General features: G+C 46.4%; 1 protein-coding gene across 1 annotated transcript in view; it reads right to left on the reverse strand.

The window, feature by feature from the left end:
• LOC143803966 (cytochrome P450 2K1-like) overlaps window positions 1-26,172 on the reverse strand; it is a 271,585-nt gene that overhangs the window by 10,709 nt on the left and 234,704 nt on the right. Inside the window, exons 6-7 of the mRNA XM_077281717.1 lie at window positions 21,444-21,599; window positions 3,643-3,830 (exon numbers count right to left, since the gene is read on the reverse strand). Of these exons, the coding sequence (XP_077137832.1) occupies window positions 3,643-3,830; window positions 21,444-21,599 (344 nt within the window). The remainder of the gene's footprint in view (window positions 1-3,642; window positions 3,831-21,443; window positions 21,600-26,172) is intronic.

The following is a 26,172-nucleotide window of genomic DNA, read 5'->3' on the forward strand; positions in this document are numbered from 1 at the left end:
GTGCCACGTATCACATATTTCAGTGCCACGTATTTCAGTGCCACGTATCAAAGTGCCACGTGCCACGTATCAAAGTGCCACGTATCAAAGTGCCACGTGCCACGTATTTAAGTGACACGTGCCACGTATCAAAGTGCCACGTATCAAAGTGCCACGTGCCACGTATTTAAGTGACACGTGCCACGTATCAAAGTGCCACGTATCAAAGTGCCACGTGCCACGTATTTAAGTGACACGTGCCACGTATCAAAGTGCCACGTATCAAAGTGCCACGTATCAAAGTGCCACGTGCCACGTATTTAAGTGACACGTGCCACGTATCAAAGTGCCACGTGCCACATATTTCAGTGCCACATATTTCAGTGCCACATATTTCAGTGCCACGTATCAAAGTGCCACGTATCAAAGTGACTGAGCGCCGGCCCTAAAGTGAAAGTGAAAGCAGAGCGGTGACGTCACCGCTGTGCTGTTAAGGCCGGAGCTCAGTCAGTGTCAGGAAGCAGACGCTGGGGGACGCGCAGGTGAGCATGTACTGTTTGTTTTTTTTACTTTTACGCTGGTAACCAGGGTAAACATCGGGTTACTAAGCGCGGCCCTGCGCTTAGCAACCCGATGTTTACTCTGGTTACCCGGGGACCTCGGCATCCTTGGTCGCTGGAGAGCGGTCTGTGTGACAGCTCTCCAGCGATCAAACAGCGACGCTGCAGCGATCGGCATCGTTGTCGCTATCGCTGCAGCGTCGCTACACACACCCACACCCACACACCCACACCCACACACCCACACCCCTTCACTGGGGGGGCGGGGGCTTCCCTCTTCCTGTCCGACGTCACGTCCGGTCCTGGGTGTCAACCCCTCCGTACAAAGACGCCGACACCCAGGACAAAGGCGCTGTGTGTGCACGTTAATATGGGGCCCTAGGGGGATACGCAGACACGCCGCTGCGTAAAGAATTGACATGTCAATTCTTTTTACGCCGGCGTGTTTGCAGACAAAAGCGCCGCGTTTTTTTTGCGGTGTGTCTGAACGGCAAAGTGAATTTCTCATTCACTTTGCCGGCAGACGAAAATGACATTGCGCATTTTTGAAAAGCGCCCGCAAAATAGCGCTCAAAAATGCGCTATGTCTGAAAGTAGCCTAAGTGTTCTCCTTGTTTGTGTATCCCTGTGATGCAAATGTAACAAGATTGATTGTATGGATGTAATAGATAGATATTCAGACATATATAGTGATCAATAGGGTTTCTTGCTTTAGAGTATGAGTACAAGGTTATTTTAGGACAAAATATGGCTGCAAAAGGAGAATAATGTAGTTGAAACTAGCTCTTATTACTCATAAAACAGGAGTATAATAACCTTGAAATGAACAAAATAAGCTGATAAGACCATTGGAAAAGCAACTAACGGCGCATGATCTTAAAAGGTAATCATGCGCTAGAAGGTTCTGGAAGTCTTCATTGGGCATGACAGTGCGTGATGAATTATAGAACGATGATTTTGTAGAATGTACTGCGCAGAAGTGGATATAGTCAGATAAGAAAAGAATATAAAAGAATGGGGATGATTCAGTGAGGTAGGGACTTTTTTTTCCGACAAGCGAAGCAGACGTGCTGGCTGTCTTGATGTTTTCCCGGAATGTTCCCCCTCACTGAATTGAGGTCCCTCCGATTGAGGACCTCAATTCCCATCAGATTGAGGATGCTACAATATCCGGTGATGTATTGATGCTTATTCATTCCTATGTAATTTGTTGTATGTTTACGACATGACTCTGATAGTCACTATATATCTTTTAATTCATGCTTAAAATTCCTATTATATATGAATAAAATACTTTGCTTTATCACAAGAACTGTTCTCAGTGGTGCCTAACTTGCATGCTAGTGAGCGAGCTGTAGGTTTAAATTAAGTTGGTAACACAATCCCACCTGTCTTTAGTGGTAGTGGGGATTGACTAGCACATCCTGATTTCCCTTATGCAGGGCTTATTGCCAGGGTCAGGCAGGGATTAGGTATCCTGCTTGGCGATAGGTGCGGAACGATGTAGGGACGATAGGACAGACAGGGTGACGTTAGATCTGCATAGGGGTCTCTACTCCCCCCTTCCCCAGTGTTTGGTTCCCTTTCCCTTATCCCTTCGTGTTGCACTTAGCCTTTCCTACACTGTGCGTGACAGTTTCCCAATGCGTGGTTTGTCAGAAAGCCTAGATTATGGATCATAGGTGGTCATGGCTGAGATCCACGTTAAATAACTCTCATCTATAAGTTCATCATGAGAAATCAAATATATTTAGCTCAAAGCACAGGCACTTTAAAATGCTAATTACCTTAAATTTCATATATGGCATGAGTGTTGCTCGCCCTTAAATTTGTTAGTCCAATCATAGGGACTCCTAGGGTGATAGAGGGACAGCCGCCGTGGAGCTGGGGCACCATCATGTTTAATCTAGGGTGCCAACCTCTGCTGTCAGGCAGAGTAAGTGGATAGGCACAACTTTAGGGGTTTCATTAGGATTTAGTATTTTCTAATCATGTTTGACACTTGTTATTTTTTATTTTAAAATATATATAATAAAATTAGTAATTTTATGCTTTTTTTCTCTCTGCTTGTGTTCCAAATACATGATTTGATCTTCTAATTTTTTTCACTAATCACAGTTCAACATATCTAATTAAAACGTTGAGTAATTGCAACAGCGCAGGGGCTGGGTTCAAATCCCACCAAGGAAAACATCTGCAATGCAATGGTGTGTTCTCCACATGTTTGTGTTGGGTACTACGTACTCCAAAGACATACTGATGAGGAATTGTGATTGTGAGCCTCAGTGAGGGAGAATAATGTCTGAAAGGAGCTGTGGATTTAACGGTGCAAAAAAGTAAAATCAGTAAAAGAAGAAGATAGGGGAACACATAACTGGTTCTGTCCCAAACGCAACACAAAGCAAACATTCTGTGTTTGGCCTCTCCAAACATTTCCTAGATACACACTGTGGGAATACATTTTTAAAAATAATGTGAATAAAATGTACAAGTACTTGCATGACTATTAGATCCTTGTTTTAAATACTAATGCTCTAATAATTTTTTGTTATGATGTATTAGGACCTTCTGACTACCGTGTGTTGTTTATCCTTGGTTATTGGTATTAGTCCAGTTTTTGGGTAAAAGGTAATAATTGCTTGCAAAACATGTCACCCCACCTTTGTGTGCATGACACACTATTTATATCACTTATGGTTTGTATACTATTATTATTATTATTATTATTATTATTATGAACCCACAATGGCTTGAAAAAGAGTATTCTAAGTGTTCTATTATTAAATTATTTTTTTTTGCCTTATGATTTAAAAAAAATAATGGAATAAGGTTGGATTTTCGTACTATATGTAATAGAGCTGAATTTAAATATCTGTCTACAAGCTTGAAGTCTAGCTTTATTATTCATGCACCATATAATCTATCAAACTCTGACCTGATTATATTCCCTTTTTTGGCTGCAACACCCAGACCTCCCATTGTTTATAATAACCTTATTTTCATTACCCTGAGGATCAGGAAAGATTATTAATATATTTTGGCAGGTTAGGACTCCTAACTTAGGAGTAATATCAGTATGCAATCACAATTTTCACTTAATTACCTTTCTGATTGAATAACCAAGCATGGTAAAGTCTTCAGCACATTGTCTGGGAAGGCCTACGGGTCCCACACTAGTGAATCTCTGGATTTCATGAATTACAGCATTGGTGTATGGCATATTCAAGCGGTCTTCATAGCTAAGATTTTCAATGCTTCCTACCAATTCATCAATTTCTTTCTGTGCTTTTGCTGTAAAACAAAATCAGAATATTAGACCTGACAAAAAATAACAGTACCTTTGGTTTACAATATATATATATATATATATATATATATATATATATATATATATATATATATAATGATATATAGCATTAGACACCTAAAAAAAGAAATGAAAAAATTCATAGTCAACTAAGGACACCGAAAACAACTAATCACGCCCTACCCAGCATTTTTCAAGCTTCAAACACTACCAAGATGACTGACGGTGAGCTGGATCTAATATTTTGTTTCATGTTGTAGAAAATCTGAGGAGACAAAATATCGCTAAATAGGCATTTATCCAGTTGGTGATTGTCAGAATTCATATCAGTCTATGCTGACCTGATCCAAGGTTGTTTGGCTGCTGCAGGTCCGTGGGTGATTTCACCAAAAGCAACAAATAGAAATGGAGAGTTTGTGGACTATATCCGTGCTGCAAGCTGATGAAGAAACGTCAAACGCCAAGGAAGCAGTTTTCACATGATCTGGTTTCTGCTTCCCGATGAAGTGGATTACACTTTGGAACTTGTAGAAAAATTATAGAAAACTGCTTTTTTATTATATATTTGGTGGCGTTTGGTGTTTCTTCATCAGCTGGCAGCACAGAAATTGACCAGTAACTCTCCACTTCTACTTGTTCTTTCACTTTGTGGGACCCAACATACTGATCACATCCAGTGCTTCAAAAAGAGTGTGAAGAAAATGAGCTCAGGACTCAAGTAATCGGTAGCCAATAAGGCTTACTACATCTTTTTTCATGTCACTCTTAGGCTAGAGTCACACAAACAAATGTTCTCCATCCGAGAGAATCAGTGCAATTATATTAATCACACTCTCATCATACTCTGGATCATACTCTGATCAAAGTGTGATCCGATTTTCTCAGATGTGGATAATTAAAAAAAAAAAGAAGAGTTTCTCGACAAAGTCCATTCAGACAAATAAAGCCACCTTTAGGCTATGTGCACACGTTGCGGATTTAGATGTGGATCCGCAGCGTTTTTAGACGTGCGGAATTGCATCAAATCCGCAGTATAGTGCACAAGCAACGTAACTTAATGGGAAATTGAAAATTGTTGTGCACATGCTGCGGAAAAAAAACGTGCGGATTTACAGCATTTTATTTTCCTCAGCATGTCAATTCTTTTTGCGGATCTGCAGCATTTTCTGCACCCAATGACTTCCATTGTGTCAGGCCAATCCGCAGCAAAACCGCAGGTTTAAAAAATATCTGAGGTTTTGCTGCAGACGTGCCTGCCAGAAACGCTGCAGATCAGGAGGGGGAAAAGTGTGTGGGAGGAGACTATGTGCGTGAGTGGAGACTGTGTGTGCGGGGAAGATGTGTGTGTCTGTGGGGGTGTGCGGGGCTGTGTATGACTGTGTGTGTGCATGGGTCTGCGGGTGTCTGCAGGGCTGGGTCTGCGGGTGTCTGCAGGGCTGTGTCTGTGTGTGGGGCTGTATGTGTGTGTGTGAGGGGCTGTGTGTGTGTGTGTGTCTGTGTGTAGGCAGGCATCGTCCGATGGGACTACTAGTCCCATCCAGCTATGCCTGTTACAGTGACAGCTAGTCGGATGATGGGACAGTAGTAGTCTCATCATCTGGATACTGTGTTCAAGTGTAAAAAAAAAACAAAAAAATACATATACAGTACATACATATAGACATACAGTACATACAACACACAGTATATACTCACCATACAGCTAATCCCAGAAGCCCTCGATCACCTGTAAAAAAATTAAAAATAATAAACCAACAGTATACTCCCTGATCTGATGTAATCCATATAATGTAATATCCACGATGATCTCCCATGGAGAGCTGTTGCATCGGCAGATGCGACCACTCTCCAGGAGCTCAGGTCATACAATGACGGAAGGTATCCTTCTGCACTGTATCCCTCCACCACTGTGAGTGCAAAGCTCATACTGTCACTTGCGGCACTGCTGCTTGGGAAAATTCTCACGCAGCAGTGCAGTAAAGTGAGAGGCCATTAAACCCTCAGTGATAACACTGCAGGAGCCACTGTCTCCTGTTAGTGTGTCACTGGAGGCATATAGAGCTATCACATCTCCTGATGTGACAGCTATATAGGGGAGATCGTCGTGGGACACTTGTTATTAAATGAACTGCATCGGACCAGGGAGCATACTGTTGATTTATTATTTTTTATTTTCTGCAGGTGATCGATGGGTTCGGGGAATTAGGCGTGGTTGTAAGTATGGTGAAATAAAGAATATTAAAATACTGTTCTGGCTGTCTTTATTTAACTCTTTCACTACTATAGGATTAGTAATGGATAGATGTCTTATTGACGCCTCTCCATTACTAACCGGGCTTAATGTGATCTTACAATCAAAGGTGACATTAACCCTTTATTACCCCATATGCCATCGCTACAGGGCAATGGGAAGAGAGAGGCTAAGTGCCTGAATTGGCACATCTTACAGATGCGCCATTTCTGAAGTATCTGGGAGCTGGTATTTGTAGCCAGGGGGACCAATATCCATGGCCTCTCTCTCGGCTATGAATATCCGCCCACAGCTGTCTGCATAGCCTTTCTGGCTATAAATTATAAGGAGACCCCCACGTCATTTTTTTCTATTTTGATAGCTAGTAAAGGCTAAATATACAGCTGTGGGCTGATATTCAAAGCCTAGGAAGCTCCATGGGTATTAACCCCTTCTCAGGCTATAAACATCGGCCCCCAGTCGCTGGCTTTCCCTCTCTGGCGCAGAAAATTGCACAGGAGCCCACGCCATTTTTTTTCCCGTTTTTTTTACATTAAACAGATATTACGTTTAAGGTCGGGGTCACACTTGCGAGAAACTCGCACGAGTCTCACACCTCAATACCCGGCACCACTGCCGGCACTCGGGACCGGAGTGTGCATCTGCATGTATTTCTATGCAGCTGAATGCTCTGGTCCCAGTGCCGGCGGCAATGCCGGTTATTGAGATGCGAGACTCATGCCAATTTCTCGCAAGTGTGACCCCGACCTAACGCAGATTTTGTGTGTCTTTATTTAACTCTTTACGTACCATTTTATTATGTTTATTACTAAACATCGGGCTTGGTATTATCTATCTATAGATATAGATATATAGATATATAGATAGATAGATAGATAGATAGATAGATAGATAGATATGTCTATCGATAGATGATAGATAGATAGATAGATAATAGGTAGATAGATCTATAGATAGATATATCTATAGATATATCCATCTATCTATAGATCTATCTATCTATCTATAAATCTATCTATAGATCTATCTACCTATCTATTATCTATCTATTATTATCTATCTATTATCTATATATCTATAGATCTATCTACCTATCTATTATCTACCTATCTATTATTATCTATTATCTATCTATCTATAGATCTATCTATCCATATATCTATCTATCTATCTATTTATCTATCTAGCTGGGTGTGTAAACATTACTCTTCAGTTGAGTATGTAAATAAAGAGGTTGGACAAGAAATGATATCACAATTCTTTTTTTTTGTGAAATAATAGATCTTTATGTAGTCTACAAAAATGCATGAAAAAAAATTAATGAAAATCCGCATAAAAAACGCACCAAAAATGCATCAAATCTGCACAGATTTTTACCTGAGTTTTCTGCCAAGAGATGCAGAATCTGCACAGAAAATTCCACAGGCAAATCTGCAACATGTGCACATACCCTTAGACTAGTGGGCTGAAGTGCTGTTTCAGTTCTTGTCTGGTGAACCACAAAAAGCTTAACCCCTTCACAACCTTGCAATTTTCCATTTTTGCCCCCCTTCTTCCCAGAGCCATAACTTTTTAATTTTTCCCTCAATACGGCTACGTGAGGGCTTGGTTTTTTCAGGACGAGATTTACTTTAGAACGACAGCATTGATTTTACCATACAGTGTACTGCAAAACAGGAAAAAAATTCCAAGTGCAGTGAAATTTTTAAAAAAGTGCAGTTCCTTGACTGCTTTTTTTTTTTTTACCATGTTCATTAAATGCTAAAACTGACCTGCCATTATGATTCTCCAGGTCATTATGAGCTTGCAATTACCAAATTTGTATAGGTTCTTTTCTATTTAAGCGTTGAAAAAAAAAAGTCACCATTTTCCAAGATCTGTAACATCTCTTTTTTTGGGATCTGGAGCTGGGTGATGGTTTATTTTTTGCGCAAATGTTTTTATTGATAAAATATTGGGGTAGATACAATATTTTAATTGCCTGTTTTTGCATGGAGCAATATATGGGGCCATTATACTGAATACAGCAATATATGGGGACATTATACTGTATGGAGGACTATGTGGTGCACATAATACTGTATGGAGGAATATGTGGTGCCCATAATTCTGTTTGGAGGACTATGTGACGCCCAGAATTCTGCTTGGATGACTATGTGGTGCCCATAATACTGTGTGGAGGACTATGTGGTGCCCATAATACGGTATGGAGGACAATGTGGTGTCCATAGTACTGTTCGGAGGACTATGCGGTGCCCATAATACTGTATGGAGGACTGTGTGGTGACCATAATACAATATGGAGCACAATGTGGTGCCCATACTACTGTATGAAGGCCCAGGATGGGGACATTATTAAATAAAGTGGCCCAGGTTGGGGACATTATTAAATTAAAGGGCCCAGGATAGGGGCATTATTAAATAAAGGGATACAGTATAGAGACCTTATTAAAGTGGTAATAGGAGTCCAGGATGGGGTTATTATATAAAGGGGCCCATGATGGGGGCATTAAATAACGGGGCCCAGTATCTGGGACCTTACTAAATAAAAGGGTGACATAATTACTGTATGGGGGTCAGGATGAGGAACATACATTATTGGTTTATGGTGGCAAGTGGGGACATAATTACTGTAGGGGCTAATCAGGGGACATTATTAATATTGTAATTTAATTTACTTCTGAGGATACTGTCTTCCATGGTGAGAGGAGAACAAACGGGGGTCTTGTCACTGTGCAGGGCAGCACTATGTCGCTTTTTTTTCATCTGACGTAGTGTAAAAGTGGGAAAAAGTTGGGCATGTGCTCTGAAATCGATCAGCTATAGATAACTCTGTCTTATTTTCTGTAGAGACGAGTCCTAGGTGGAGGAAGTGATGGCTGTCTGCACTGGATGAAGAATAAAAGAGAAGAGATGTCACTGGTGAGTCAGTGTGTTACCTGTACACTGACACTATACACTGTATACTATATACAAAACTCCTGTGTATAATGTCACCAGTGGTCACTGTATTACCTGCATACTATATACACAGGAGATCTGTATATGTAACACCCCAGGTAACTGGTTGTTACAGTGACATTGCTTTCCTCATGGGGAGAATGATGTCACACTTGGAAGCGAGGAAGGATCCCTTGATCAGGTATCACAAACATGCTACATGTTCTTACTCCAGGCCAGAAGGGAGAGCTCTGATCCAGCTTGTGGGTGGCTCCCCTATATATATTCTGGCTGGAATAAGAGTTAGTCAGTCTGTCACAGAGGAGAGAGGAAACAGACAGAGAGTCAGGAAGACAGAGGGGCCGTGCAGCCACGTGAGGTGCTGCAGCTCCTGGAAAGGAAGGCAACAGTTTGTAGAGAGCATGAAGGAGGAAGCAGCTAAGGAGAGTGAAGAGCTAGAGAAAGAAGCTGTGATTGAGCCTCCTCCGCACAGAAACCGGTAGCCGGAAGACCGAGGTTGTGGGGGGTAACTTCATGACCCACGGCAGAAACCGGTGGGGGACAGAGAGAACGTGAGGACCTTGTGTGAGGCCTAAGGCAGCAAAGGACTACAACACAGCGATAGAAGGAAGGCTTCCAACCCCACCTGTTTAGGGGATTCCTGAGACGCTTCCAAGCCGGCCGGACCATACCAGCACCTGTGATTCGGTACCCTGGACTGTGGCTGCCTGAATTCCACAGTAAAAAGGTAAAGAGACTGCAACTTGTGTCCTTTGTTTCTTTCTACACCTCCTACCATCTTTGTCTACTACACCAGGAGCCCTGGGGACCCAGCTTCACCTGTGGGAAGCCATACCATCCCTTCTGCCATAACATCACCCCAGTGGACCCCTTTAAGCAGCATTGGTCCTCCCTGACCGAATACCACAGGTGGCGTCATGAACATTTATTATCTTACAAACCCCTTTAAAGACCTTCCCTTTAGCATGGACGCCCAGGGCAACAGACTGGGTCACCGCCGCCGTGATACATCTCATTAAGTACTGGACATGGTACTGAGTACTCCATGGCCCTGGCGGGCGTTCCAACTTGGCGTCATGAACGGGATGGACCGACCCAGCAAATTGGCTCTTGTGCACCTAAGAGACTGAGCTTTATTGTGAGAATATTGAATTGCTAATTGCTGCCAAAACTGTCGCCATTAGAGTGCCACAAGGAGTGCAGGAGAAGAAAAGTGCACCATCGTGGGTGGAGACAAGCTGTACAGTGAGAAAACCATGAATGCCCCCGTCAGGTGCTGGTATAGTACAAGGACATGTCCATCGGCAAGGGAGGTCTGCCTCCTGATTTGTTATGGCGGGAATCAGAAGAAGAAGAAGCCCCGTCCACAGAAAACAGAGCCGGACCAGCGCGTGTGTGCAGCTGCAGTACCGGAGGAAAAGATGGCGACCGGTGGCCACCTGAAGGGCAGAGAAGCAGCAGAGGACTGTCCCGGACGATGAGAGGAGGACCCGGACCTACCGACGACGCTTGTGGATCCCAAACTCCTGAGCACAGAGTTGACCGCAGTAAAGAAATGGAAGGCGGCCCTACGCAGAAATACCACACTGGAGGAGCAGCAGCCTGTCCTGCAATCAGCGTCCACAGCCTCAGTAGCGGAGCAGATTGGCATCGGAGAGATCACATCTGAAGCAGGTATGGAGAACAACCCTGACCCAGTGACTGACCCCACTCCAGCGACTGCTCCATCCCCAGCTACTGACACCGCTCCAGTGGTGGCCGCTGTAAGGTCAGTCGACAGCACCACTGTGCAGACCGAAGCGACACTGGTAGGCCCGCTCCCAACACCATCAGCCCCCCGACCTGGTTGGGGTCACTATAACCTTGCCTGGGACCAGGCATACAGCATAGAAAGTCACATGAGAGCTCCGCTGACACCCACAGGCACACCACTGGAGGTGAGCGCAGAGGGAGTAGTATTTCAGCGGGACCTCCGATGCAGAGCCATAGTGGGAACATATCACCTTTTTGTCTTACCTGACATAAGACTGAACTCCCAGCAAGGTAACTGCAATGTCCAGGTGCTGCCATGGAAGAAGTAAAATGTCTATAAATGCTGCTAGAAAGTTAAAAGTTTGAAAGTTTGAAAATTTAAACTTGACTCAGGTCATGGACAGTGAATGGTCCACAAACTGTCATGTAAATAGTTAGCAGCAGGGAGCATTGGGAAAACATATAATAATGCATCCCAACCCCCAGATCCCTGGTGTGTTATCCTAAAAGGTATGGGAATAAATTCCCACAATATGAAACACCATAGTTGGAAAGAGGAACGGACAAGGAAAGTCCAATGATGGAATGTGCAGCAACACGGGGAAAAGGTAAATATACAACCTGATGGATGGTCACTCCTGGTGGAATAAAGATAAACAGAAGGCTGCAATAGCCTATGGGATGTGAGTGGGTAAAACCACATTACCAACTGAAGAGAAAGGCTGTAAGATGGAGCCATGTGAGCATGGAATCCTAATAAAGGATAAGAGGGGGTGAGGTAAAGGCCTTTCTGGGGGTTGGGATGCATTATTATATGTTTTCCCAATGCGGCACACTTGTGACAGCAATCGTGTGCATATATGCTATGTAAGGTGCATTGTATTCACTATACATACTTTTGTGGTCACATTATTTTTGGGATGTTGTATGGCTTGCCACTAATATTTGCTTGTGCTTACTGACTAGACCCATATTATGGTGTACATGGGCCATTATTGAGCTTTTTATAAATATAACATTGATTATTTCATTTGTCTCACTCTATGCCTAAATGGCCTAGTTCTTTGGGGATGATGGTTTATTGGTAATGTTATATGTATTTTACATGTTTTTAAATGTTGTTTTGTTTTGAGGTGCAATAAAGGTTTTTTCTTATATTTTACTATGTGAATGTGCACACCATTATTACAGTAGTCTAGTCTTTTTTCTCTTCTCTGGGAAATAGTTCTGTCAAACAGGAATCAGAAAGACGTGTGGTGGCACATATGCAGTTAGGTTTTAAGCTCTGCCTGCAGTAGTGCAGAGCAAAGTGCACGTGTGAGCCGGCGAAGTCCCTGCACATTCGCTAGATATTGTTTGACCAGTGGCAGACATACCGCATGTGCAGCCAGTGCAACTGCAGCAGGGTATGGAGGTGGAGGGGGGCCCATGCAGAGGGCGGCTAATACTGAGGGCTATCTGGTCTGTTTATCTGGCTTTGGGGGAGGCCTGGCTAGGTTGTCTTCAGGTGCGGCGGGCAGGGAGCGATCTCTGCAGTTCCACTCCCTGCAGGAGGAAATGGCAGCGGAACGGAGCTGCATGGATCCATCCTGCTTACTAGCCGTGCTTCCTGTCTGACACAGCAGCGCAGCTGGATGAACTCAGCATTCAGCGCGCAGCTGTTTCAGAGAGAAAGCTGCCGGTAATGAAGATGCTGCGGCTGCGGGGCACATACGGAGTTGAGTGGTGCTGTGTGTGTGTGTGTGTGGCTGCAGGGAATGTGCGGAGAAGTGAATGGTGCTGTGTGTGTCTGTGTGTGTATACTGTTATGATCCTTAGTGGCTGAGGATCACAAATAGACCAGCAAGTGAATAAACTAAGGACAAGCTCTAGGGAGATGGTAACTGGACTGATCGCAAATCTGAACCTATCCAAAACAACTAGAGGTAGCCGGTGAACGTGCCTAAAAAATTCCTAGACGTCTCGAGCCAGCCTGAGGAACTAGCTACCCCTAAAGAGAAAGAAAGACCTCGCTTGCCTCCAGAGAAATAATCCCCAAAGATATAGAAGCCCCCAACAAATATTAATGGTGAAGTAAGAAGAAGGCACATACGTAGGGATGAAATCAGATTCAGCAAAAGAGGCCCTCTAGTACTAGAAAGCAGAAAATAGAGCAGGGGTCTATGCCAGAGGTCCCCAACCGCCGATCCGCGGACCAGGACCGGGCCGTTGGGGTTTTTCAGCCGGTCCGCGGCGCCGCTGACAGCTACCGTATATACTCGAGTATAAGCCGAGATTTTCAGCCCAAATTTTTGGGCTGAAAGTGCCCCCTCGGCTTATACTCGAGTCACGGTCGGCGGTGGGGTCGGCGGGTGAGGGGGAGAGGGCGCTGAGGCATACTTACCTAGTCCCGGCGATCCTGACGCTCCCCCTGCCCGTCCCACGGTCTCCGGGTGCAGCAGCTCTTCCCCTGTACAGCGGTCACGTGGGACCGCTCATTAGAGAAATGAATAGGCTGCTCCACCTCCCATAGGGGCGGAGCCGCATAATTCATTTCTCTAATCAGGGGTAACGCTGACCGCTGATAGAGGAAGAGGCTGCGGCACTGAAGACCAGCTGTCCGGGGGAAGGAGCGGGACGCCGGGAGCAGGTAAGTATTACATAGTCACCTGTCCGCGTTCCACACGCCGGGCGTCGAGCCATCTTCCCGGCGTCTCTCCGCACTGACTGTGCAGGTCAGAGGGCGCGATGACGCATATAGTGTGCGCGCCGCCCTCTGCCTGATCAGTGCGGAGAGACGCCGGGACCGGACGCTGAGGAGCTGCAAGCAAGAGAGGTGAGTGTGTCATTTATTATTTTTATTGCAGCAGCAGCACAGCTATGGGGCAATAATGGACGGTGCAGAGCACTGTATGGCACAGCTATGGGGAAATAATGGTGCAGAGCACTGTATGGCACAGCTATGGGGCAATAATGGTGCAGAGCACTGTATGGCACAGCTATGGGGCAATAATGGTGCAGAGCACTATATGGCACAGCTATGGGGCAATAATGGTGCAGAGCACTGTATGGCACAGCTATGGGGCAATAATGGTGCAGAGCACTGTATGGCACAGCTATGGGGCAATAATGGTGCAGAGCACTATATGGCACAGCTATGGGGCAATAATGGTGCAGAGCACCAGGGAAACAAGCATGGTGCTCCCACTCATTCTGAACCTATGGTAAGTTGAATCACATTCTCATTATAAATGTCATAATTATATGATAAGTATGCACTAAGCTCCATCCCTCCATAACCCCACCCCCATATGACCAAAGCCCCGCCCCTGCCCCACCCCCACCAGGCCATGGAAAACTGGTCTTGCTTAAAGCCGGTCCCTGATGCAAAAAAGGTTGGGGACCTCTGCACTAGAGCATCCAGCAAGCGAGGGAATCACATTTTAGCACGCTGGACAAGAAAACATGATAAACACTGCTGATCAAAAAATGAGCAAACAAAACTTAGCTTGTCCTGGATGGACTGGGAGCAAGGAGTCAGAAGGAATCTGAGTAGCACTGATTACATCGACAGCCGGCAACAAGTGGAAGTAAAACAGAGCTATATAGGAACCTCCCAGAGGATAACGAACCAGCTGATAGCCAGAGACCAGCAGGATAACAAACAAAGCCACCAGGGGGAGCCCAAAAGCAAAAGTCACACCATACCACCAGTGACCACAAGAGGGAGCCCGAAAACAGAGTTCACAACAGTATACGCGGTGGAGAGGGTAATGATGGGGGTGATGGAGAGGGCAATGATGGGGTGGAGGGGGAGAAGGCAATGATGGGGGTGGTGGAAAGGGCAATGATGGGTGTGGTGGGGGAGAAGACAATGATGGAGGTGGTGGTAAAGGCAATCATGGGGTGGTGGAGGAGAAGGCAATGATGGAGGTGGTGGAAAGGGCAATGATAGGGGTGATGGTGGAGAAGGCAGTGTTCCAGAGGGCACTGATGGGGGTGGTGGGGAAAAAGCAATGATGGAGGCGATGGAGAGGGCAATGATGGAGGTGGTGGAAAGGGCAATGATGGAGATGGTGGAATGGGCAATGATGGGGTGGTCGGGAAGAAGGCAATGATAGAGGTAATGGAGAGGGCAATGATGGAGGTGGTGGAGAGGGCAATGAGGTGGGGAGAAGGCAATGATGGCTTGGTGGAAAGTTCAATGATGGGGTGGAGGAGAGGACAATAATGGGGTGGTGGAGAAGGCAATGATGGAGGTGATGGAGGTGGGGAAGAGGATAATGATGAGATGCGGGGGGAGGAGGACAATGAGGGGTGTAAGGGATTGGGAGGGACTTATAATGGACTTATGAACAGGAGGAGGGGAAGAGAATGTTAGAAATGGATGTAAAATGGATTATGGAAGAGGTTGCTGAGCCCCTGATAGTCAATGATAGTCAAAGATGGAGGTGGTGGAAAGGGCAATGATGCAGTAGTGGGGGAGAAGGCAATGATGGAGGTGGTGGAAAGGGCAATGATGGGGGTGGTGACAGAGAAGGCAATGATGGAGAGTGCAATGGTGGGGATGGTGGGGGAGAAAGCAATGATCGAGGTGGTGGAAAGGGCAATGATAGGGGTGATGGTGGAGAAGGCAATGTTCCAGAGGGCACTGATGGGGGTGGTGGGGAAAAAGCAATGATGGACGTGATGGAGAGGGCAATGATGGAGGTGGTGGAAAGGGCAATGATGGAGATGGTGGAATTGGTAATGATGGGGTGGTGGGGAAGAAGGCAATGATAGAGGTAATGGAGAGGGCAATGATGGACGTGGTGGAGAGGGCAATGAGGTGGGAGAAGGCAATGATGGCTTGGTGGAAAGTTCAATGATGGGGGTGGAGGAGAGGACAATGATGGGGTGGTGGAGAAGGCAATGATGGAGGTGATGGAGGTGGGGAAGAGGATAATGATGAGATGCGGGGGGAGGAGGACAATGAGGGGTGTGAGGGATTGGGAGGGACTTATAATGGACTTATGAACAGGAGGAGGGGAGGAGAATGTTAGAAATGGATGTAAAATGGATTATGGAAGAGGTTGCTGAGCCCCTGATAGTCAATGATAGTCAATGATGGAGGTGGTGGAAAGGGCAATGATGGGGGTGGTGACAGAGAAGGCAATGATGGAGAGTGCAATGATGGGGATGGTGGGGGAGAAAGCAATGATCGAGGTGGTGGAAAGGGCAATGGTGGAGGTGGTGAAAAGGGCAACAATGGGGAGGTGGGGAAAAGGCAATGAAGGAGATAATGGAGATGGCAATGATGGAGGTGGTAGAATGGGCAATGATGGGGTGGTGGAGAGGGCAATGGTGGGGGTGATGAAAAGTGCAATGATGGGGGTGGAAGAGAGGGCAAAAATGGGGTGGTGGAGAAGGCAATGATGGGGTGGGGAGAAGACTGATGGAGGTGATGGAGAGGGCAATGATGGAGGTGGGGGAGAGGTCAATGATGGGATGCGGGGGGAGAAGGACAATGAGGGGGGTGAGGGATTGGGATGGGAGGAAGGGGGACATATAATGGACTTATGAATAAGTGCAGGGGTTGAGGCTTTTAGAAATGGATGTAAAATTAATTGGGTGGTGGAGGAGGGTGCTGAGCCCCTGATAGTGTCCTCCCCATCTCACAATAAATGGTTATGCTTAAAATTTATTGGGGATTGAGAGAGGAGGCGATAAGGTGCACAGGACCCTTTATAATGAACAGAAAGTTGGGAGAAGATGCTGTAAGGGACTTGTAATGCATTGGGAGGCGCTGGATGATGACCTTATGGCTTCTTCTCCCACCCTTAAATTCATTATGATGGTATCAAGGACTTATGTGCACACGTTCAGGATTTACAGAAGAATATTCTGCTGCATTTCCTAATGTGTTGGCAGGAAGAAAGTTACGTAAAATACATTTATTTTTTTCCACATTTTGCCATGCTTTTGTTACGATTTTTCCCTCATTAGTAAGGGTGAAATAGGCTGCAAGAATTGACATTATGCAGATTTTAATCTGCTGCAAATCTGCAAAGAAAAAATAAGCAGCGTGTGCATGAGACTTCAGGGATCTAATTCACTTTGCGTGTGCTGCAAAACCTTGCATAAATTTTGTGTGCACATACCCTTATAGGTAATTGCAGAGAGTAACAGACTAATTTATATTATTGGACAGCAGAGATTATAGGTAATGGGAGACACAGTGCTGCTTATCACTCTATATAAATCTGGCAAAAATTAAGAGACCACCACATCAAAACCCTGTCATGGGCATGTGTCTGCACAAACTGTTAGAAACCGACTTCATGAGTATGTCTGAGTGCCCGACGTCCACAGATGGGGGTTGTGTCAGTGGCGTAGCTAGAGCTTTCGCCGCCCGGGGCTGTTCCCGAGTTTGGCGCCCCCCCCCCGGCCCCATACCACACAAAGGTTACCAAAAATAGTATACGACAGAAGGCGCAGAGCCCCGCGTATACGACAGAAGGCGCAGAGCCCCACGTATATGGCAGACGGCACACAGCCCCGCGTATACAGCAGAAGGCGCAGAGCCCCGCGTATACGGCAGAAGGCGCAGAGCCCCGCGTATACGGCAGAAGGCGCAGAGCCCAGTGTATACGGCAGAAGGCGCAGAGCCCAGTGTATACAGCAGAAGGCGCAGAGCCCAGTGTATACAGCAGAAGGCGCAGAGCCCCGCGTATATGGCAGAAGGCGCAGAGCCCAGTGTATACAGCAGAAGGCGCAGAGCCTCGCGTATATGGCAGAAGGCGCAGAGCCCAGTGTATACGGCAGAAGGCGCAGAGCCCAGTGTATACGGCAGAAGGCGCAGAGCCCAGTGTATACGGCAGAAGGCGCAGAGCCCCGCGTATATGGCAGAAGGCGCAGAGCCCAGTGTATACAGCAGAAGGAGCAGAGCCCAGTGTATACGGCAGAAGGCGCAGAGCCCCGCGTATATGGCAGAAGGCGCAGAGCCCCGCGTATATGGCAGACGGCGCAGAGCCCCACATATATGACAGAAGGCGCAGAGCCCCACATATATGACAGAAGTCACAGAGCCCCACGTATATGACAGAAGGCGCAGAGCCCCGCGTATATGGCAGAAGGCGCAGAGCCCAGTATATACGGAAGAAGGTGCAGAGCCCAGTGTATACGGCAGAAGGTGCAGAGCCCAGTGTATACGGCAGAAGGTGCAGAGCCCAGTGTATACGGCAGACAGCGCAGAGCCCAGTATATACGGAAGGTGCAGAGCCCAGTATATACGGAAGAAGATGCAGAGCCCAGTGTATACGGCAGAAGGTGCAGAGCCCAGTGTATACGGCAGAAGGTGCAGAGCCCAGTGTATACGGCAGAAGGTGCAGAGCCCAGTGTATACGGCAGAAGGTGCAGAGCCCAGTGTATACGGCAGAAGGTGCAGAGCCCAGTGTATACGGCAGAAGGTGCAGAGCCCAGTGTATACGGCAGACAGCGCAGAGCCCAGTATATACGGAAGAAGGTGCAGAGCCCAGTATATACGGAAGAAGGTGCAGAGCCCAGTATATACGGCAGAAGGCGCAGAGCCCAGTGTATACGGCAGAAAGCGCAGAGCCCAGTGTATACGGCAGAAGGCGCAGAGCCCAGTGTATACGGCAGAAGGCGCAGAGCCCAGTGTATACGGCAGAAGGCGCAGAGCCCAGTGTATACGGCAGAAGGCGCAGAGCCCAGTGTATACGGCAGAAGGCGCAGAGCCCCGCGTATATGGCAGAAGGCGCAGAGCCCCGCGTATATGGCAGACGGCGCAGAGCCCCACATATATGACAGAAGGCGCAGAGCCCCACATATATGACAGAAGTCACAGAGCCCCACGTATATGACAGAAGGCGCAGAGCCCCGCGTATATGGCAGAAGGCGCAGAGCCCAGTATATACGGAAGAAGGTGCAGAGCCCAGTGTATACGGCACAAGGTGCAGAGCCCAGTGTATACGGCAGACAGCGCAGAGCCCAGTATATACGGAAGGTGCAGAGCCCAGTATATACGGAAGAAGGTGCAGAGCCCAGTGTATACGGCAGAAGGTGCAGAGCCCAGTGTATACGGCAGAAGGTGCAGAGCCCAGTGTATACGGCAGAAGGTGCAGAGCCCAGTGTATACGGCAGAAGGTGCAGAGCCCAGTGTATACGGCAGACAGTGCAGAGCCCAGTATATACGGAAGAAGGTGCAGAGCCCAGTGTATACGGCACAAGGTGCAGAGCCCAGTGTATACGGCAGACAGCGCAGAGCCCAGTATATACGGAAGGTGCAGAGCCCAGTATATACGGAAGAAGGTGCAGAGCCCAGTGTATACGGCAGAAGGTGCAGAGCCCAGTGTATACGGCAGAAGGTGCAGAGCCCAGTGTATACAGCAGAAGGTGCAGAGCCCAGTGTATACGGCAGAAGGTGCAGAGCCCAGTGTATACGGCAGACAGTGCAGAGCCCAGTATATACGGAAGAAGGTGCAGAGCCCAGTATATACGGAAGAAGGTGCAGAGCCCAGTATATACGGAAGAAGGTGCAGAGCCCAGTATATACGGAAGAAGGTGCAGAGCCCAGTATATACGGCAGAAGGTGCAGAGCCCAGTGTATACGGCAGACAGCGCAGAGCCCAGTATATACGGAAGAAGGTGCAGAGCCCAGTATATACGGAAGAAGGTGCAGAGCCCAGTATATACGGAAGAAGGTGCAGAGCCCAGTATATACGGAAGAAGGTGCAGAGCCGGCCCCCGCGTATACGACTGACGGCACAGAGCGAGGTTCCCCTATAACAAACACCTAGCCGATCTTCTTACCTGAACATTCTCATGTACACTCATACATCGGTACATACTGCGCACTACATAACCCTCGTACAGCAGTTAGTACACAGCACAGCCGTCAGCCTACAGTGTGACGAGTCCTCCCACACACGTGACTGATCACAGGTATCTACGACGTCGGGGTCAGGAAAGGTCCTTTGGCTCAGTCCATCCTGACCGAAGGGGGGGGGGGGGTGTTACAGTGTCCTGGGCTATGGACATGTGTGCACGCACTGTGTTAAGCATGCACGCCACCCCCACAAGTCTCTCCACTCTTTAGAGACACCACACTCTGCTCCTTTTCATCTGCAGTGTCTCAGTGATGCAGAAACAAGCACTAGTGATGGAGTCGGAGCGTCACAGCTTTGGACTACAATACGCCCCCCGCATTGTGCCGCCCGGGGCGGCCCGCCCCCCCGCCCCCCCCTTCCTACGCCACTGGGTTGTGTTCACACCCCAACACCGTGCAGGACGCTTGGCATTTGCCACAGAACACCAGGATTGGCAAATTTGCCACTGGCACCCTGTGCTCTTCAAAGATGAAAGCAGGTTCACACTGAGCACATGTGACAGACGTGACAGAGTCTGGAGAAGCCGTGGAGAGCTATCTGCTGCCTGCAACATCCTTTAGCATGACCGGTTTTGCAGTGGGTCAGTAATGGTGTGGGGTGGCATTTCTTTGGAGGGCTGCACAGCCCTCTATGTGCTCGCCAGAGGTAGCCTGACTGCCATTAGGTACCGAGATGAGATCCTCAGACCCCTTGTGAGACCATATGCTGTGCAGTTGGCCCTGGGTTCCTCCTAATGCAGGACAATGCCAGACTTTATGTGGCTGGAGTGTGTCAGATGTTCCTGCAAGATGAAGGCATTGAAGCTATGGACTGGCCCGCCCATTCCCCAGACCAGAATCTGATTGAAGACATCTGGGTCATCATATCTCACACCATCCACCAACGTCACATTGCACCACAGATTGTCCAGGAGTTGGCGGATGCTTTAGTCCAGGTCTGGGAGGAGATCCCTCAGGAGACCATTCGCCACCTCATCAGGTGCATGCCCAGGCATTTTAGTGAGGTCATACAGGCACTTGGTGGCCACACACTACTGAGCATCATTTCTTTGTCTTGAGGCATTTCCACTGAAGTTGGATCAGCCTGTGATTTGAATTTCCACTTTGATTTTGAGTATCATTCCAAATTCAGACCTCCATGGGATATTCATTTTGCTTTACATTGATCATCTTTATGTCTTATTCTTCTCAACGCATTCCACTATGTAATGAATAAAGATTTGAAACTAGGATATTTAATTCAGTGATATCTTGGATGTGGGATTTTAGTCTTGCCTTTAATTTTTTGAGTAGTGTATGTATATGTATATATATATATATATATATATATATATATATATATATATATATATATATATAGAGCTTTGTTGCCATAAAAGGAGGGGGGCCCAGACATATTTCTTGCACAGGGGCCCCAAGCTGTCAGTGTCCGCCCCTGTGTTTGGCTATGTGGATGATGCAGCACGCATTATCCACATCAATCACAGCGGTGTTTATCAGCGAAGAGGAGGGACAGGTACCGCTGCAATGTCACCCATTGGAATGGAGCACAGGTGCTGAGGAAGGTAGCAGTATTTGTACATACATGAAAAAAACTGGTGACAGGTTCCTTTTAAAAAGTAACATATACTGTAGATCTCCCCCATGGTCTTCGTAGATAAATGTGGTACCTTTTTACTGTGCTCTCCTACAGCACCTGAAAATAATCAGCAATATAAATATTAATTCAGTATTTTAAAACTGCATGAAAGTAACTGCTTACCTGACCACAAAGAGTACCACCAAAATCAACAACCACATTAGTAGAATCAATAAGACGATGGAAGTATTCATCTTTCAGTGAGTAGGTATGGCCAAAGATCACAGAAGACATCACATTACCAACTGCATTCATAATGCTGCGTCTGGGGTCAGTGGCATTTCCTGATGGATCAATTTAAAAAGGTAAATGGTATAAATGGCACAAGAAAAGCAAAGGAAATTAACAATAAATAAGCAGTTTAATGCATAGATTTTGGGTCAAAGTATCATTATGTCCACATAACCATCTCAGTGCATCACTAGATGAACTGTATAATTTTCTATATCAATACTTCTGCATTAACTAAAGGAATGTACAGCAATACCCAACTCAATGTTTTTATTGAATGAAAATATATACCGTCATGGCAATAAGTGTTGGCACCCTTGAAATTGTTCTAGAAAAGGAAGTATTTCTCCCAGAAAATTATTGCAGTTGCACATGTTTTGTTATACGCATGTTTATTTCTTTTGTGTGTATTGGAACAACACAAAAAAAAATCGAGAAAAATAAGATAAATTGGACATAATTTCACACGAAACCCCAAAAATGGGCCACACAAAATTGTTGGCACCTTTCCAAGATTGTGGGTGAACAACTTTGTTTCAAGCATGTGATGCTCATTCAAACTCACCTGTGGCAAGCATCAAGTGTGGGCAATATGAAAATCACAACTGAAACCAGATAAAAAGAGGAGTTGACTCAATCTTTGCATTGTGTGTCTGTGTGTGCCACACTAAGCATGGAGAACAGAAAGAGATGAGAACTGTACCAGGACTTGATAACCAATATTGTTGACAAATATCAACAATCTAAAGGTTACAAGTTAATCTCCAGAGATCTTGATGTTCCTTTGTCCAAGGTGTGCAACATAATCAAGAGGTTTGCAACCCATGGCAGAGAAAAAATGATTAAAGGTTGCAACGCAAGATAGTCCTGATGGTGGATAAGCAACCCAAATCAAGTTCCAAAGAAATGCAAGTTGTTCTGCAGGCTCAGTATCAGTATTAGCGCAAACTATTCGTCGATATTTGAATGAAATGAAACGGTATGGCAGGAGACCCAGGAGGACCCCACTGCTGACTCGGAGACATAAAAAAGCTAGACTTTAGTTTGACAAAATCCTTCTGGGAAAGCATTTTATAGACAGATGAGACCAAGACAGAGCTTTTCGGTAAATCAGAGTATTCTACTGTTTAAAAAAATGGAATGAGGCCTAGAAAAAAAAGAACACAGTACCTACAGTCAAATAAGGTGGAGTTTCAAGTTTCAAAGATGTTTTGGGGTTGTCTTGCCGCCTCTGGCACTTGGTGTCTTGACTGTGTGCAAGGCATCATGAAATCTGAACATTACTAAAGGATTTGGGGTCGCAATGTAGTGCCCAGTGTCAGAAAGGTGGGTATGCATCTTAGGTCATGGATCTCAAATTTCTCCTAAGTACACCGATTCCCCATGTGGTGTAAAGCTCCTGTTTGTGCACACAGCAGGGCTCAGAAGGATAGGAGGACCATTGAACTTTTAGGGTACTGTCACACTCTGCAACTTTCCAACGATCACGACCAGCGATACGACCTGGCCGTGATCGTTGGAAAGTCGTTGTGTGGTCGCTGGGGAGCTGTCACACAGACCGCTCTCCAGCGACCAACGATGCCGAAGGCCCCAGGTAACCAGGGTAAACATCGGGTTACTAAGCGCAGGGCCGCGCTTAGTAACCCGATGTTTACCCTGGTTACCAGCGTAAAAGTAAAAAAAAAACAAAACACTACATACTCACATTCCGGTGTCCTTCAGGTCCCTTGCCGTCTGCTTCCCGCACTGACTGAGTGCCGCCGTAAAGTGAAAGCAGAGCACAGTAGTGACGTCACTGCTGTGCTGTGCCACTGCCTTACGGCCGGCAGTCAGTCAGTGCGGGAAGCAGACGGCAAGGGACCTGAAGGACACCGGAATGTGAGTATGTAGTGTTTGTTTTTTTTTACTTTTACGCTGGTAACCACGGTAAACATCGGGTTACTAAGCGCGGCCCTGCGCTTAGTAACCCGATGTTTACCCTGGTTACAAGCGAACGCATCGCTGGATCGCTGTCACACACAACGATCCAGCGATGACAGCGGGAGATCCAGCGACGAAAGAAAGTTTCAAACGATCTGCTACGACGTACGATTCTCAGCAGGGTCCCTGATCGCTGCTGCGTGTCAGACACAGCGATATCGTATGGATATCGCTGGAACGTCACGGATCGTACCGTCGTAGCGATCAAAGTGCCACTGTGAGACAGTACCCTTAGAGTGGGAAATTGGTTGGAATAGATAGCGGATGCCATGTCATGTTTGCAACCCACAGATGCTTCATAGAATTTTATAACAGTGAGCCATGAAATTGAAAATAACTATTTTACCCTAAATTTTTCATTTTCACAAGGATAACAAGAGAAATTGGAGCATAGCCCCAGTGTCAGAAAGCTGGGTTTGTATTCTAGGTCTTCCAGCAAGACAATGACCCTAAACATACTTCAAGAGGCATCCAGAAATGGATGGAAAAAAAGTGCTGAAGAGTTCTGAAGTGGCCAACAATGACTCCAGATCTAAATCCCACTAAGCACCTGTGGAGAGATGTTAAAATTGCTGGAGAAGGAAGCCTTCAAACATGAGAGTCCTGGAGCAGTTTGAAAAATAAGAGTGATCCAAAATTCCAGTTAAAATATTTAAGAAGCTTGTTGATGGTTATAGGAAGCAATTAATTGCACTTATTTATTCCAAAGGATGTGCAACCAAATATTAAGTCGAGGGTGTCAACAATTTTGTCCTGCCCATTTTTGGGGTTTTGTGTGAAATTATATCCAATTTGCCTTTTTTTCTGTTTTTGTGTTGTTCCAATACACACAAAGGAAATAAACGTGTTTAACATTGCGGCTTTAAGTCTCCTCATCTCGGCATGCTTACCATGTCGATCTCCGCAAGGAGAAATGATACTTCTTGGATAACGGTCTGATGCCTCTCACACAGCCAAACCAGATCTCCGCTTTGCACTGATAAGGGGCAGTACCCCGAAACACAGTGTCTGCAAATTGAGATTCTGGTTTGGCTATTATCCTAAGTCATGTGACAAGGCTTGTTAAAGGATCAACTTGTAGGATTGCTACCTTCCATTAGGTGGCATTAGAGTTCTAGCTCTCTTCCTCTCTGAAGAGACAATTTGCATAATTAGCATATTACACAGAGGAGCATTGCGGCTTTAAGTCTCCTCAACTCGGCATGCTTACCATGTCGATCTCCGCAAGGAGAAACGATACTTCTTGGATAACAAAATATATGTCATTGCAATAATTTTCTGGGAGAAATAGTTCACTTTCTGGAACAATTTCAAGGGTGCCAACACTTTTGGCCATGACTGTAGATCTGAGCAGGGCCATAAGTGTTCACTTTCATAATTCACACACATTTTTTTTAATTAAAACAGATCTATGCTTTCAACAATCTTTGCATAAATTAATAGTTTAAGCAATTATAAAAAAAAAAAAAAACTTTGCAGTGACGTACAGAGTGTGCAATTGCAACAGTGCCCATATGGGAGGTGGGCCTGCCAACAACATCACCTATTTTAGCTGGATGTGTGTCCGAGGCCTGAAAAGTACCAGCATAGGAGACTGGTTGGGAATCTCTGGCTAAAACTGACACACGTCATGTCTTCTGCCCCACTTAATGGGGTTGTCCACTACCAGGACAACCACTTCTCATTCTTCATGTTTGTCCCCATTAGAATAAAAAATCTTATACTCTCCTCCAGTGTCGGCACTGTTTCTGTAGTGTCGGCACTCATGTTCCTGAGGCTCATGTGAGGTTGCTATGCCAAGTGAGTCCTGAGCTTAAGCACAGATTGCGTCACTGTCGACACCTTCAGACAAATCAAACCCTAAAGGCCCCGTCTCACATAGCGAGATCGCTAGCGAGATCGCTGCTGAGTCACAAGTTTTGTGACGCAACAGCGACCTCCATAGCGATCTCGCTATGTGTGACACGTACCAGCGATCAGGCCCCTGCTGTGAGATCGCTGGTCGTGTCAGAATGGCCTGGACCTTTTTTTGGTCGTTGAGGCCCCGCTGACATCGCTGAATCGGTGTGTGTGACACCGATCCAGCGATGTCTTCACTGGTAACCAGGGTAAACATCGGGTTACTAAGCGCAGGGCCGCGCTTAGTAACCCGATGTTTACCCTGGTTACCAAAAAAAACAAACAGTACATACTCGCCTTTCGGTGTCCCTTGCCGTCTGCTTCCTGCTCTCACTGACTCCCGGCCGTACAGTGAGAAGTGAGAGCACAGCAGTGACGTCACCGCTGCGCTCTGCTCTCACTGTACGGCGGCTCAGTCAGAGCAGGAAGCAGACGGCAAGGGACACCGAAAGGCGAGTATGTAGTGTTTGTTTTTTTTGGTAACCAGGGTAAACATCGGGTTACTAAGCGCAGGGCCGCGCTTAGTAACCCGATGTTTACCCTGGTTACCAAAAAAAACAAACAGTACATACTCGCCTTTCGGTGTCCCTTGCCGTCTGCTTCCTGCTCTCACTGACTCCCGGCCGTACAGTGAGAAGTGAGAGCACAGCAGTGACGTCACCGCTGCGCTCTGCTCTCACTGTACGGCGGCTCAGTCAGAGCAGGAAGCAGACGGCAAGGGACACCGAAAGGCGAGTATGTAGTGTT

Source organism: Ranitomeya variabilis, chromosome 2, assembly GCF_051348905.1.
Source record: "Ranitomeya variabilis isolate aRanVar5 chromosome 2, aRanVar5.hap1, whole genome shotgun sequence".
NCBI lineage: Eukaryota > Metazoa > Chordata > Amphibia > Anura > Dendrobatidae > Ranitomeya > Ranitomeya variabilis.